Here is a 15,577-nt window from a genome sequence, read left to right as displayed (position 1 = left end):
TTGTTACACCAAAGGTGAGCCTTCATCAGACAGAATTGCCATCAAGGTTTCAATCTGTTCCATACCAAACAGCAAAAAAATCTCACTACTGTCATCATTCAGCCAGGAAAACAACACAGTCATTTAATAGCTATGCCAGACAAGTGGACTATCAGAGGGTGTGTGTCACTTAAGAGGCTTTGTCACCTGGTTTCTTCTTGCTTGTCTTCTCTATCATTGTCTCGACAATCATCGCTGTCTCTTCATATGTCTGAATTCTGTCATCTGAAAACTTCTCGATGGACTCCACCACCTCCACCTTCTCATAGCTCATGGAGCCAGGCAGGGCTGCTTCCCTGAACAAAAGGCCCTGCTTATCTTCTCGCTCGTATTCTCTCTCTTGAAGGAGTCCTGGCTCAGCTGGGCTTATCAGACCAGGGGAAGGAACTGTCTCAGGCTCAGAGATGTCCGGGTACTTTGCGATTTGCTCAATTTTTCCTCTTGCTTTTCTGCCCCATTCAAGCACGTCTTCTTTCCCCTCCTCCCTCTGTTTGTCTGGGGGTTCATACTCTTCTCTCCTTCCACAGATTTCCCCTTTCTCTTTTTCTGGTGGTTCGGCAGGTTCTGGCAGCTCTGGTATGGGCTCCACAACCCCACCGTTCATCACCTTCCCATTGCCAGTGGAAACAGTGATCCCTGCCCCAGCAGGGATGGAGGGGGCCAGGATGCAGGGTTCCTCATAGCCTTCCTCCCCTGTCACCAGCACGTAACGCCCTTTGGGGTGGGCCTCAGGCTTGGCCTCTGGTCTCTTGCAGACTCTTATTTTCTCCCTCACAATGTTACACAATTTATCAAAGGCTTTACTTATCTGGGCTCCATCAGGTACGTCCTCTGGGCCCATTTCTTGTTCGTCAAATTCTGATCCTTCTTGCTCAGGTTCACACCTGACTGAGCCTCTGTGCCTAAACTCCATCTGATCTTGGTCAAAGCCTTCCAGAGTTCTTTCGTACATTCTTTCAGGAGAGTGACTGTCGGTTATGTCTTTTGACATCAGCTCTTTTTTCCTGGCCATTTTCTTCGTCAGGGCTTTTTGTCTGGGCTTTACACTGGCAATGTCCTGCACGGCCTGGGTGATGTCTAAGGAAAAAAACCAAAGCAAAGGAAACAACAAACAGTGCTTGAATCCAGTCACTGCAAATGCTAGAGCTGCCTCTTGCCCTCACTACTACATGTGGAGAGCCTTTGTATCCCCAGGGGGGCTCAAAGAGAGCCAGGCACCTCCACTCCTGACAGTCTGGAGGATGGACAGATGTTGAGGGTCACTTCAGGAGGGTGCAGCAGTGGCTGGTGGTCACAGAGCTGGGAAGCCACCCAGCCACAATGGCATCACCCAGACACTGTCACTGAGGTCTCAGAAACCCCTGCCCACAGGCTGACTCTGATGTCCTGGGCAAGCAGCAGCCACAGATCCCATGACAGCTTAGCAGCAGCAGGAGCATAGGTAAGCTACTGATTTCCATGGCATGAGGAGCTAGAGCAGAGGAGGCAGGGGTTGGCACTGGTTGGCACAAGAACACGGGGACAGACAGATATTAACGCTCTTTCCCCAAGGCAGATGTTTTGTCCCCTGCCACAGCGCAGTAACACTCATGAAATACCCTGCTCATCATGCAGGAGAAATCAGTGAAAACAGCCAAATGCTCACCAGGTGTGAAACACCACTTTGCACAGCAGTAGGTATTTACAGCTGCTGAGGATCTGGCCTCAGGTGTTATGGACCCATTTCATATAAAAATGCTACATTTCACACAGCAGTTAGAAAAATTACAGCTGCATTCCACAAACATCCCTCATGCAGTGGTTTGTCTCTGTCCTCAAGGCACTTTGTCATGAGTAAAACCCCAGCCAGCCCTGGATTTAAGTCACACCATATGTTAGAACCCACTACATCAACCCCTTTGTTAAGAGCAGCCTTGCTCTTTTCGCCCTGGTCATTTCCTTGCCACCAGGTTCACAAGCATCCTAATTCCAGCAACCCAACATAAAACAGAGGAAACATCATTCATAGGAAAACAGGCCTCAGAAAGGGCCCTCTGCCTGTGGCACTCAGCACACCGTGGTGCTCTTTGCACATCACTAAAGTGCAAACAAACAACTCAGAACGAGTCAGCACCAAACCTGCAGCTCTTTCTTTTGATTTTACTCTTGATTGGCCTAAGCAGAACTGCAGAAATCAGCAAAGAAATGCTTTTTCTTTAATTTTGGCCTTTGCCACCTTGTCTCCAGGCCAGTCGAGGCAAGCTAAAATGCCTGCATTTACCAGCCTGGTGGCCAAGCTAAAGACAAATGGACGAACAGCTTAAAGCACAAGGATGCTTCTCTCGACAGACACAGAAAGACACACCACAGGTTTACCTCTTCCCCTGGAAACCTGAGGCTGGGCAGGTCGGTAGATCTGTGTGAAGAGTGTGACCGGGGTTCCTGCTATGGCAGAGTTTAACCTGTAGGGGATATGTGCACCCATTAGTCCTCTCCCCAGCATTTTCAGTGAAAGCAAGTGAAATCATGCAAAAATGAAGTGCAGACATTGAAAAAATGTACTTCTCTACAGTGGGGAGTCAAAAAGAACAATGGGAACCTGCTTCTTGTCTGGGGAAAATCAAAACAGCCACAGCACCTTCACAGGAGTGAGGCTGGTTTCTACCAGCAGGAGACATGGGATACTCCTTTAGGTAAAGTACACCAGCAGTTACAACATGTAGCAACTGCTTTGCATTTAGCATGGCACTTTGGAAAGATGGGAAGGTTTTAGATGGGCAAACAGTCAATCCAAGCCTACCAGAGGTTCAGCAAGAACTGTAAATCCATTTTTACCATGCTGGCTGGTAAAACAGGAAATTTGGAGCAGTCTTCCTCGGAAGACATTTGAGGAGTCAGTAGTGTTAAGGGTTAAAAATTAAAATTGAGAGCCAGGCCTATTGCAAAGAACAATTACTGTATCTTTGCTCAGCTGGAACTTGGGATATTTTTGTCCTGTCAGAGACCCTGTGTCCATATGATTTTTGGCATTGAGAATTACCGGTTGAGATACTTCTAAACTATAACTCACTGTCCAAAAAAAGACCCTGGAAATTAATTAAATTCCCATTCCCCACACGTAGGATGGACTACTTAGTGTCTTCTTCTACTACTACTTCTTCTCCTGCATCTTCTGCACGGCCTGGAGCAATAGTTTGGATGCTCAGGGATCTGGCTCTGCTGCTGTGAAAGATCCTTCTCTCCACTGTGGCTGATAGTTGACATTAGAGGGAGACAGTGCTCCTCTGTAGGTTTAAGCACGACCCAAATCCCTGCCAATTGCTTGTATTTTTCCTCTTTCTCCCCGTGCCTGCAGAGTGGCTTTGCTGTGAAGAATGCTTTGCTTTACAGGACATTTCCTTGTTCTGCAAACCCTCCAAAAATCAACATTGAGCAAGTGTCACCAACACCCAGTCTGGGGAGGGGATGCTCAGACTGCTTTTGTGTGCTCCTGACCTCTGTACACCGATGCCAGGACAGCAGGAAAGGAGATTGCATGCCCAGGAGAAGCCCAAAATGGCTTTGACCCTTTCCTTGGCAGAAGTCTGACCAGATTTTGCATCTATTTAGATTTTTGCATCTGTGGGCCTGATATTTCTGGGTCTGAGAGATTTTAGCCTGATGGCAGCTGCTAACTTTTTTCCCCAAGGGAAAATTTCTCAAGAAAGCTTCTTCTCAAAACAATCTTGGCAAGCAACAATCCTTTCTCAAAACAATCTTTCTCCGGGTGGTGTTTGCCTTTCTAGTTCTCAAAGAAAACATTTTAGCTGTTTCTCTAGTTTAACCAATGGGATTAGAGAGGTGTCGCTCCTGTTCACCAATCGTGTTAAGTCTGTGTCAGAACACCTTATAAAAAGTAGTAAGAATTTAGGCAAAAAAGCTTTTTCTATACTCTTTGCCTTCTGAAATATTTGGAGTCTCTCGTCTTTTCTCGTGTCCTACAGCGACATGCATCTAGTTAGACTTCTGTCCCTAGAAATCTACCAGTGAAAGGCATGAAAATGTTGAAAGGTGAATGAAATGACCTTAAACACACATTTTTCAAAGGAGATAGAAAGAGGTCCCTGGTCCCTTTGGGAGTGCCCAGAACCCCATCCTTACCGGCTGTCCTCGTTCTCGATGATGCGTTTGTAGCGCTCCAGCTCGTTCTCCAGGGACTGCTGGTAGATCACCAGCTGGCGGCAGTCAGTCGTGTACTTCTCCAAGGTCCTCTCAGCCTCCTCTATCCCCTTCCTAAGGTTCTCAATCTGCTCGTTGTAAAGCTGAATTTCGTCGTCATAGCTCTCCTGGGTGTTTTTAATCGCTTGCTCCAGCATGGTTGTCTGGAAAATAAAATTGGTGGTGAGAGAAGCAGCTTTGAGAAATTCACCATCGCCATATTTTAAGCATAAAGAAAGGCAAGTCGTGCTTTATTACAATGTGATGCTGCACTGCTGAAACACAGGAGCAGTTTCACTGCCTTGGTTCAGTTATTCAAAGAACAGGATCTCATCAGAGTGGGCAGGGCCTTGCAAGGACAGTAAAAGTTCTTAACTGGGAAGATGAGCTCAAGAAATACCCACTCCCCCTTCTCTGAGGTCTGCAAAAAGGGCAAATAAGACCAAAGATCTCATTTTAAATAAAGAACACTCCTCTTGAATTCAATTCATTGGCTTTTTTACTTCAATGATAAAATGAGCACATCAACCAGGAGGTGGCAAAAGTCGCCTTCCAAAAATAAGGGCTGAGTTTCAGGAGGGATATTTCACCCTGTAACTCTGCTCTCACTTTCTCCAGCTATTTACTAAAGCTATTTACCATAGTTATTTTATCACTTTTTTTCCCTACATTTCAAAGAGATGAACTCACAAAAAGCTAGTGGGGCAATAAATGACGAATGAATTCTTAATAATTGATTTATTCTTATATGTTTCAGGCAAGATTAAAAAAAGAGACTTTTAAGAGCCTAAAGACAGGAGTGATGTCCCTTGACATAAGTTTGGTTCTGTTGTAGTGCACAAGTGGACTGAGACTCTTTTCTGTTCATGAGGTGGGGTCCATGACCTCTCAAGCACACGGCTATCAGGTCCAGAAAGAAACTGGATGAGACCTCAGTCACCAGCTCCAGCCTTCACCATCACAAGCAATTGTGTTACTGACCTCCACTCATAGAGATATTTCACTCTTTTAATCTCAAGGCACAAGAATGAATGAATGAACAATCTATTTGGGATGGGAAGATTTGATTTTGGAAGCAGCACGATTAATTCCCCAAAGACTGCCTCTCTCCATCTGCCAGCAGAAGGCTGCTTTCCTCCCCCAGAGCTCAGCAGGTAAGGAAGTCATAGGAGCCCTGGGGGACTTTTCCATCCACAACGTCCTGCTGATTCTGTCCTGCAGGAATCCAGGTGCATTGTGGATGCATTCCCTCATCAGCCACTCTTGATAGGCAAAAACAGCTTCATTGCACCTACAGTACCCTCCCTGGCCATCTAAACCTGACAATTAACTCCACTGAGAGAACGGGAATGAAATAGCTGAAGGAAAAGATGGAAATCTTAAAGGAAAACACACCTCCACCAAGTCCACCAAGTCAACAAAACCATGTTAGAGGTTTTACCACATTAAAAAAGCCGTTCATGAACAACATGGTGATGTGTATGGCTGGTGATTACAATACCTCTGTCTGCAGCTTGTATTTCTGTGCCTGCAGCTGGCAGAGGATGCTCTTGTACTCCTCCAGCTGGCTCTGCAGAGCAGGGATCCTCCTCTCCGCTATCACTTTTTCCTGGTTGGAAGAAAACAAGGTGTGTACAGGAAAACGTGTTTCCCTCCTAAAAAGAGCCAGAAGGAATTGCACTACTGGAAATACACTGTAAAGACAAATAGAAAGTGGCAAAAGAGAGATAAAAGGTGGGTATTGAACCTCGAGTCAAATTCTGTTGAATTTGGTGGCATGGTTTTAAGAATAAAGATATCAGATGGCAGGGCTGCAGCAGTACAGCTTAGGCCCTGCAGATACACCTGTTCACTCCTTGTTCCAAGTACTGGATGTTCCTGGCATAGCCACTCATACTGGTGGAAATCACCAAGTTTTCACCTAGTCTGTGTCAATTAATTTGATTTAAATTTTCACCACACCTCACCCTCTTCAGGATAAGATTTCCTTTCTCTTCAAATATTCATACATCCTGCCAGCTCCTCCTCAGAGAAGAAGCACAGCTGCTTCAACTGCCTTTGAACCACACTTTTTTGTATGCTGGGGTGCACCTGACAAAGCTCATCTCCCTTTCCTCATTGATGCAGTTTTTCAGAGCTACAGTTAATTTTTTTCCTCCTGTATTCACGATTCAGAATTTACACGTTGTTTTGACAATTTTCACCTAACCTTGGAACAGAAGTTCAATAAACATTATATATTTCTTAGTTAAAGCTGCATTTCCCAACAGCAATACTTGCCTCACATATGCCAGTGGTTATTGGGGACACACGAGGAGTTGTCTGGATGATCTGCTGCAAGACATTGACGTAGGTCTGGATTTCCATGAGGTTCTGTGATGAGGTAAAAACATTTTCATTACAAAATGCCATAGTAAGGTAGGCATTTCCATGTACTCCTGGGGCTTATTTCTAGTTATGTAACGGTTTCAGCATGTAAAGTCCAATTAATGTTCAGACTTGGGTTGGAATGTGATTTTATACCTGTTTTTGAGTGCAGGGGTACTAACAGTTTCATCATACTGAGGGTCTATCACAGACTTTTGGCTAAGGACTATACAGCTCACAGTCTTAATTAAAGATTCCACCATTTCCAATTTCACAGGAGATTTTCAAAATAAGAATCACAAATAACCTTTGCATGGGGACTGAAAAAAAGAGCCACTTGTTTCAAAAGCAGCAAAGACGGGGCAGTGGCCTGATCCCATAGTTCATAACTCATGGTTCTCCCTGGAAAAAGGGAACATATGTAAAAGTCAGCTGCAGTGGACTCATACATCCACAGGCATATGTCTGCTGATTAACTGGAGTGCCCTGTCCCAAAAAATGGGGTGATGAAGGCAACAGCTTCCTTAGTGTGAAATATAAGACAGCCTGGTCAGCACTTTGGATTCGACCATGACACCAGAGTCAAATTCAAGGCTCTGCTACAGCTGTGGTGACTGAGAAGTGTGTTTGGGTGCTGGAAACCATCCAGCTGTTGTGCCAACTGAAAATAAACAGTGCTCTACGCACCCACCAAAATACAAATGGGATTTGCTTTAATCTTTTTGGCACCATTTGACCATGGAAAAGGGCAAAGTTCCACATGCATCACTACAAGGAAGACGGCAAATTCAGCCAGTTACCTTCTTGTATCTGTCCTTTGTGGCATTAATGTCATCCTGCAGGAACTGGGACTCGATCTGCAGCTCCAGGTTACACAGCAAGGCTTCATCAGCTTCCTGCAAAGCAGAGACATGTGGCATGGTGGCACGTGTGCCTGGAGTGGCAAACCCACAGGCACTGCCTGAGTCACTGTGCACTCCTACCCGGAGTGTTAGAGCCCATGGGGAGGCACAGGAGTGTCGTGAAACCACCAAACAGGTGGGTTATGTTATTTACCACCAAATATGTTATTTACCACCTTCTGCACAAATTTAATTTACAACACAGTTAGGCAATGGTCAAAATAATGCTGGGAGCCAAGCAGCAGACGTTTGAAATACCAGATTTTGATGTTAAAATGTACGTGAGTCTTAAAGAAATGACATCAGCTGACTGAGGCATTGATTTCTCTAGTGTCACGACAAAATCTGAGGTATCCTGGTGCCTTTTTAAGATCCCCAGTAAAGAAGTCCTTCTAAAAACCCAGGATGGTCCAAAGGATTTGCACTCTCTTTGGTATGGTTCTATTTGGTTTTCTCAAGTGCCACAAACATTTGCCAGTTTGGGGCCATTTCTGGAAATAAAAATGGCAGTTGACCAAGTTTAGAAACAATTACCTTGCTGCACAAGTTTATAATACTTTGGGATTTGTGAGGACAATTATTTCAAAGAAGTAACTGTATGACTAGCAACCATGATCTCAGAGTACACGGGTATGGGTGACATTGGCCTTTAAATCTAATGAGATCTCCATTTCTGTTCAAAGACCTAATTTAGATTTTTCCTATGTTATGTTATTTAACACAAACCCCAGAATTTAGGATAATTTCCATGGAACTTGGCAACATATTTCACAAACATGTAAGAGTAGTGATAAGTTTTATCTTTCTATTTAATGCATTGTTTCTTTTTTAGGTTTGGCATTAACTAAGCCTGTAAAATACAATTTTTGAGAAAGCATCCTAAAAGATTTTAACTGGCTCTTCCTTGCAGCCCCACAAAACTTGCCAGTTCCTCCACCAGTTTGCAATCTGCCTCGAGAAAGCCTCGCTTTCTGCATTTAACTCAAAGAATAAAAAAAAGAAGTGTTTAAAGGTAACTCTTTCAAATGACCCATGTGCCATTATCAGCAGTAAAAACACCTCTGTGAGTGGGTCATGGGTTGCAAATAAAACCTTTGAGCTCTGTGGGTGCAGCGTGTGACTGGCAGAAGAGGATTTTTCCTTTTGCACGTGCACGGCACGCGCTGTTCCAAAAATGTGTGGATGGTGGCTGTCTCATTGTGCTGCTAAGCCTCCCAGGCACAGAACCCTCCAGCAGGCTCTGCTTTGTGAGCCAGGGGCTGATGCAGACACATCCAGCCCAGCACATTCAGAGCCAGCCATCAGGAATGCCCACTGCTTTTCTGCACTCCTCTCCCTTCCCATTGAGAGGAAGATCAGCGGGACAATGGCCACGTTGGGAGGTTTGGGAGGGAGCCAGAAAAAGGCCCCAGGCCCTCAGATAATACCTATAAGCAAATATTTCAGCAGGCAATAAAACAAAAAGCAGTTTTCAGCTTTCCAAATGTTCCCCTCAAAGGGGAAAAATACTTCTGCTTTTGTTCCATGCTTTCAAAGAAGCCAGCTTCCTTGGCAGAGCTGTGTATCAGAACAGTGCAGTGTCTACACATTTTCTTTTGGACTTTGCAGTATCTGGTAATCACTCAACTTCTGAAAAGCCATTCTGCTCCATGTGATGATTCCAGAACATTGATTCCTGTGCTGAAGCAATATTTTCATTTACTGTGGAAGAGAAATTCCTTAGATCTCTCCAGAACCATTTTTTTCCCAGCTGTCAGATAAAGAATGAGTTTCCACCTGCACATGAAGGTTTTCAGGCTGCATCTTGAGCCCTGTACAGAAAACCTGCCTCAAGATTTTGTGAGCTGTGCCTAGGGCTGGTGAATCAATTCACTTTTCTTCAGCTACAGACTTACCAGCTCCAACAACCCCTACAAAAGATTTACTGTCACAAATGCTTTTTAAGGGCTTGCAGGTGCCCAAGAGCAGAGTGCTCTGGAGAACAGAACTGATGCAGGATGTCAAGAGCTCACTGGAGACAGAAATGCTAAAATGCACTGTCTTTTCTTAATATAAAACATGCATATCATCAATACAACAATGCTCCAGCAAAGCAGGTCCAGCCATTTGTAGCAGGGAAATAAAAAAATAATCTTTATTTCATCTAGCTTTAATTGTTTCCCAATACAGAAGATGAAGGGTAGCCTGGGGAAAAATATAATACTATGTTCCTCACCCGGATGAATCAGGATTTTTTAATATTATATTAAGTGTTGTTATTTTTATTATTGCTCTTCCCATGGTGTTACTTTAGGAAAGTGTCTTGATATAAAAGGAACAAACCAGGCGTGGCTTCTCTTTTATTTGGAAACCTAATGGGAAGCTGAGGGTCTGTCCTGGGAAGGGCTGACCATATCCTGCAAGGGACTAAGGAGTTTTGTGAAAAGTCAGGCTACAAAACATGGACTTAATCAGCAATTTTTCATGGCATGATTATCACTACTGACTGTATTTTAATACAGTAGCTGTATTTAAAAATTGTGGGGAAAAGGCCGAGGCTCAGACACTTACACAAGGCTTAGGGAGGGGAACACAGAGAAGGGCATAATGACAACAAATGCCTTGCTCTGACATTTTATCTTTCCACTGCTTCTTCAAATCAGCTCACTACAGTAAATGAAATGAGAGGAAAAAAAATGATACACCTTTCCCCTGGCATTTTCCCAGACTTACTTTGTTAAGGCGCTCCAGGGTCTCTTTTAGCCTCTGCTGATATTCACGTTCGTTTCTATACCTGCAAGTAGAGAAAAGGAGATACAGCTCAGCAGTTCATCCCTCTGAAAACTGCATTTTTATCTGCACTGTCATGGACAAGATACGCTTCAACTAAAGGAGAATATGACTCTTGAAAGGGCCCAACAGATTTATTCATGCATTAGCATTAATTATTTTTTGGTCCCAGATGCTGAGAGTAATTTCAGGATTGCCTAAATTCTTGTGTTCAACTTATCTAACAGAATACAATGAAAAGCCATACATCTGCTATCACTTTTTTACAGAATGCCCAAGAATAGCTTATCTGCAATAAAGGCCTGCTCCATTGGTGTTGGACTACAGTGACAGCCATTCAGCAGTGAGGATTTGCTACATTGGCACATGGACATTTAATTACATTGTTCTTGGTTTTTTATCACACCTGCTGTTGTTCAAGAAGCACTTTAATGACAGACACATTAAACACAAGGGTTGCAATTTCACATATTGACTGTGTAGGAGCAACATTGCATTAGGATGCACAAGCTTTGTGCCCCCTTTAATGGTAATTTGTGTTTTAGCTTCATCAAAGCAACAAGTGAGCCTTAGTAAGGACTGCATTTAACCTGCTAGTCTTATGCAATAAAATGTCCACAAGTGCATAATGCACACGTTCCTGGTGCCGAGATGGATGTATAATGTATTTATCTCTGGTTTGAGGAAACAGCACCAATTCTTTAAGAATTAGGGCTCCACATTCATATGTAAATAGAATTATCTTCTAGAAAATCCTTCTGGCCACAGAGTACAAAACTTGATTCTCGAATATCATAATTTATTCCCTTCCTTAAGTAAACCTCATATGAAATGTTTAACAGTAGATGTGATTTAATGAGACTCCATTAAAAACAAACAAACAAACAAACAAACAACCCACCCCTGAGAAACAACCAACCAGAAGCAACTTATTAATCCAAGGCACTGAGACTTTGCCATCAGTACTGAACAAATGGCTTATCAAACTCCAACAGCAGCAGAAACAGAGTCTTAACCCTTTAGCACTTTACCTAAAATAATAGAGGTACAGAGATATAAAAAAGCTATCATTATCTTACTTTGTACAAGAAACACTCTGGTAGGTGACAAATGCAGTTACAATAAAAGGCTGCTTTTACACTCACAGTAATATAAAACCATCTGATGGATTCAGTGTCTGTACCTCAGCCCTAATGTAATTCAGATCTCCCTCATTTCAATGTCTAAAATATTCAGCTACATCTGCCTTCACTCTCAAATAACCCAAATGTGTGCTGTGCCACACGGCTGTAAATCCACCTGGCAGCTTGAGAGAGTTAGTATTGTGTGATTATCCTCTGAAGGACAATTTCCTTCTAGTGATGTTCAATCTTCTCCAGAATATCAGTGCAAAAAGTGCTGTGGACCTCTTTGAAATGCTTCAGACACCTCAGGATGCCTCTGTGCCTGCTGAAACGTGACTGCAAGTGCAATGGCTGACAAGTTGCAAACCTGTTATGCTTCAAAGTTGATTTTGATGTTTAGTAATTAGCCAGACGTCCAATTTTTTTTTTTTTTTTAATGTGATGTTTGATGGTCAGACTTTCATGGAGTTTAAGAGCCATGAAGTTAATTTCCTTCATTAAAAAAACCCCCAAAAAACTCCCAAAAAACCCAACAAAACACCAGCCTTCTCACCTAGTCATGTAGCTTTAGGTCAGCTACAAATGTTTTTGGACTGTTGAAAGAAAAGGGATGTTAACTGGTTTTTTGCATAGGGGAAATTGCTGTGTGCAACAGCTTCCAGGGAATCATGCTGCACGTTCAAAATCCACTGTATTAGCAGTGCACAATTTTTTAAATGAAACAGTTGATTAGCAAGGCTTTTAATTTCTGGAATTAATTAATCCTGTTCAGCCAAGGCCACTAAAATCTATATTTCAGCATCTTTCCCAATATCCTAGAGAGAGAAACACAATCCTTTCCCACAGCCAGATGCAATGTTGCTATAACAGTGGAGGTCAATAAAAATAGCATAATTAGTCTTTTTATGAGATGCATCCAAACTATTCCCAGCATTGATTTTTTTTTTTTGCAACTTCAAGAGAAAGAATTCTCCCCTGCTACAGAGTCTGAGCTATTCGTGTTAATGAGAAAAGCTGTGAATGTGACCATAGAGGATTTAAAAATAAATTTTAATGTAAGTTCTAATTTTTAATGGTTCATGAACATTTAATTGTACAGACTCACTAGTCTTAGGCCCTACTCTGTCTATATCCAATTCTAAAAGGCTCACTTATATAAATGCACCTTAAAAGGTTTACTTAGATATAAATCTATTTCCTCAGTTGTGAAGGTGAGTGAAAGAATGGGTTGTGAGAGTTAAAATTCTTTGCATTAGTGAAGGACACAGACATTTGTCAATTAATTTATTCACGATGCTCCCCTCAAAGAGATTTTGTTAACCCTCGTGCATCAAAAGCTTTATGGTTCAATACGAAGCAAGAAACCCACAGTGCCTGTTGCCAAGGGAATGCAGACTCAGGGAAGAGAGCAGGTCTTCAGCACAGGAATGTTTCTTGTTTCAGCAGCCCCCAATAGGGCACAGAAGATTATTCCTCCCATTTTTTGTTTAGAGAGCTTTATTTATAACTTCTGGGAGCTGAAATCTGAGCCATCAGGATGGCAGACTACAGGTTACCAGAGCACTGGCCTTGTTCTAAAACCTGCAACTCAAAACCAAACCAAGTTTTTCAGACACTGAAGAAATTTTCGTGTCTGTTTTCTAGTCAAATTCAGCAGCTCCCAAGGAGAAAAAAAACCAACAAAATTCACTTCTAGATGTAAACCAATTGGTGCAATATTGTTAAAAGGCAGCCACTGCCCTTCCACTGTCATGGCTCTGTGTATCTAACTTTTAAACTGCAATTTTTGGTTTGGATATAATCAAAGTTTGCTTCTTACTTTGTGTACAGCTGCTGAGTGAGCATCCCAAAGTACAAAGAACAACAAGGTACCATCCCTTTTTTTTCCCTAGGAAGCCACTAACTAGCCCTTTAGCAGGTCCTAAATCCTACTTTCTGAAAGCACAGCCCCTTTTCTGGATTTTCAGTGTCCTTTATTATTCCCCACCTATTTACAGTTTGCATAAAGCACCTCTAATAAAATTTTAACTAATATGCAGCTAGAAAATGAAGTACTGAGTTTAGCCAAATACTCATGGATGCTGTTAATAAAACACATGAGCAAGTACCAGAGTCAACAGCTAAATAAATTAGAGCATTGATTCATAGAGGTTAAAGAGGTGAAGTTAGGGCAAGTCTGTTCTTATTGTTACAGTGTCATGAGATGGAAATACAGGATGCAAGGAAGAAGAGGAGTTGGAGGTTGAATGACAGCACTGGGATTATGGGTGTGGAGTTTGAATAGAAGAGTGTGATATCACCTGGTGGAAAACTTAGAGTTTAAGGTTTTAGAATATAGTAGTGTATATAAAGGAAGACAGAGGCTTTAGGGTATAGGCTAAGTCCTTTTTCACCTTCTTCATCATGGGTTTGGGTCGTATTTTGTGATTGGATAGAAAAACCTGCATTGTGGGCCACGGGTGGTTGGTTATTGGGTTAAAAGTAAAAACAATGTACGTGTCATTTCATAATTGGACAGTTTGTGCTTAAAAGACCTTGTAGAGAGATAGAGACAAAGCTATTTTTTACTTTGTTAGCTAGAATTCATAGCTTGTGAGACTGTAACATAGATGAGAACTAACAAATACCTGAGTCCCAACATGAAATCTGCCTCTTGAGCATTTAATCCTGGCTCTAACAGGAAAGAAGATAAAAACCCCACATCTTCCCACCTAGGAGAGCAAGACTATAAAAAGCAGAGCTCCCTAAGCCCTGATCCACCACTTTTCGCCTTACGCGCCATCCCTCTTGATGCCCACGGAGAGGCATCGCCCTCACAGGACAGAAGGAGCCGGTGACCCCGAACCCATCCTCACTACAAGGGTTGACCGTGGACACGACCCCAGGCGCCTCCAGGGCCTTACTTGTTGCGGTACTCGTCCAGCATGCGCTGGGCGTCCTTCTGCTCGCGCTCCAGCTTGGCCCTGTCGGAGGCCAGCTCCCGCACGCGCTGCCGGTTGAACTCGATCTGCCCCGCGAAGGCCTCATCCAGCCCCACCAGCTCGTCCATGCGCTGGAAGGTCTCCAGCTGCTTGCGCAGGATGGCGTTGCGCTGCTCCAGCGCCCGCGCCCGGTTGATGTAGCTGGCGAAGCGCTCGTTGAGCTCCTGCAGGTTCTCCAAGCCGCGGGCTTGGGCCAAGCTGTCGAATTCCGGGGAGCCCCGCAGCTCATCGTAGGCGTCCGAGCGCTCGTACTTCTCCTTGCGCACCTCGCGGAGGAAGCTGCTCCTGTACATGGCTTCAGAGGGGCTGCGCGGTGCCGGGGCCCCCTCCTGCGTGCCTGCCTGTCTCTCCAGTTTGGATCTGAATTGTGTCTGGGGTGTTCGGGGAGGAAGAGCTGAACATAATCACCTCCCCACCCCAGACGGTCGGGGCTTGTCTCCAGGGTGGTTTGTGGCACTGAAGGCGTCATCCGTGGCAGTGAACTAAATAAATCCCCAATGGCCCCGCCTCGGAGCTGCCCATCCAGGCGTCAGCAGTTCGGGGCAGCGGCGGGCACCGATGGGCTGGGGGGGCTTTTCTTTTCCAGCACTGCAATTGTGTACAGCCAGAATAAAAGAGAGCAACGTCCAGCTTTCACTGGGTGGATTAAAGCATTATCCACGGAAAACAAAACAAGCGCTTAGCAGTTTTGGAGGCTGAGCTCAAAGCCTTTCATGGCTGTGCTGGGGGGAGAGCTTTGTCCCATGGGGGTGTCCCCAGAGGCCTTCTGCTGAGACAGGATTTTGGTGTGAGTGGATGGCAGCCCTTGATTTTTTTGTTATTTGATGGTTTCGTGATCATTTAGAATGATGGGATAGTATATAAAAATTAATATGACTCCAGTGCCATGGGCAAGATTTGGGCATTTGAGGCGTCTGACATGGTCTGACATGAAGCCTCCTCACTTGAGGCTTGATGTCAGACTTTTCTGCAGGTTGATTCTACCTGGCATGAGAAGCACCCAAGCAGCAGTGGTACTAAAAGCCCCAGGCTTAACAAAGCCCCTTTGGGAAGCCACTTTCCTTGGGGATAGCAAACAGCCGTGACTTCTCATGACTTGGATGACTTTCCATATTATCCCATGGGGGGGAGCCACCATTCTTCTTTTACTTCCACCATCATGGAGCTTTGGGTGCTGCCATTCCCTGAGAGGCTTTAATTTCCCCTCGGTGCATCTCCT

At 44.0% G+C, this 15,577-nt stretch overlaps 1 protein-coding gene across 1 annotated transcript; it reads right to left on the bottom strand.

The window, feature by feature from the left end:
* On the bottom strand, window positions 1–14,651 carry BFSP1 (beaded filament structural protein 1). Its single transcript, XM_063391926.1, has 8 exons — window positions 14,281–14,651; window positions 10,197–10,257; window positions 7,383–7,478; window positions 6,496–6,588; window positions 5,717–5,824; window positions 4,159–4,379; window positions 2,395–2,480; window positions 1–1,116 (listed from the first exon to the last, which is right to left on the bottom strand). Exons 1-8 carry the CDS (start codon window positions 14,649–14,651, stop codon window positions 170–172), a joined length of 1,983 nt encoding a protein of 660 aa, XP_063247996.1. The 3' UTR covers window positions 1–169.
* Window positions 14,652–15,577: the final 926 nt, after the last annotated feature.

The sequence above is a fragment of the Prinia subflava genome, chromosome 2 (assembly GCF_021018805.1).
Source record: "Prinia subflava isolate CZ2003 ecotype Zambia chromosome 2, Cam_Psub_1.2, whole genome shotgun sequence".
NCBI lineage: Eukaryota > Metazoa > Chordata > Aves > Passeriformes > Cisticolidae > Prinia > Prinia subflava.
This window is presented reverse-complemented; position numbering and strand designations above follow the sequence as displayed.

Excerpts from the sequence above, each read along its gene's own strand:
- BFSP1 (XM_063391926.1), bottom strand. The coding sequence starts at position 14,651 with ATGTACAGGAGCAGCTTCCTCCGCGAGGTGCGCAAGGAGAAGTACGAG. Across the intron at positions 5,825-6,495 it reads TAACCACTGGCATATGTGAG|GAAAAAGTGATAGCGGAGAG; the intron begins GCAAGTATTGCT and ends TCTTCCAACCAG. Across the intron at positions 1,117-2,394 it reads TCAGGTTTCCAGGGGAAGAG|ACATCACCCAGGCCGTGCAG; the intron begins GTAAACCTGTGG and ends TTTTTTCCTTAG.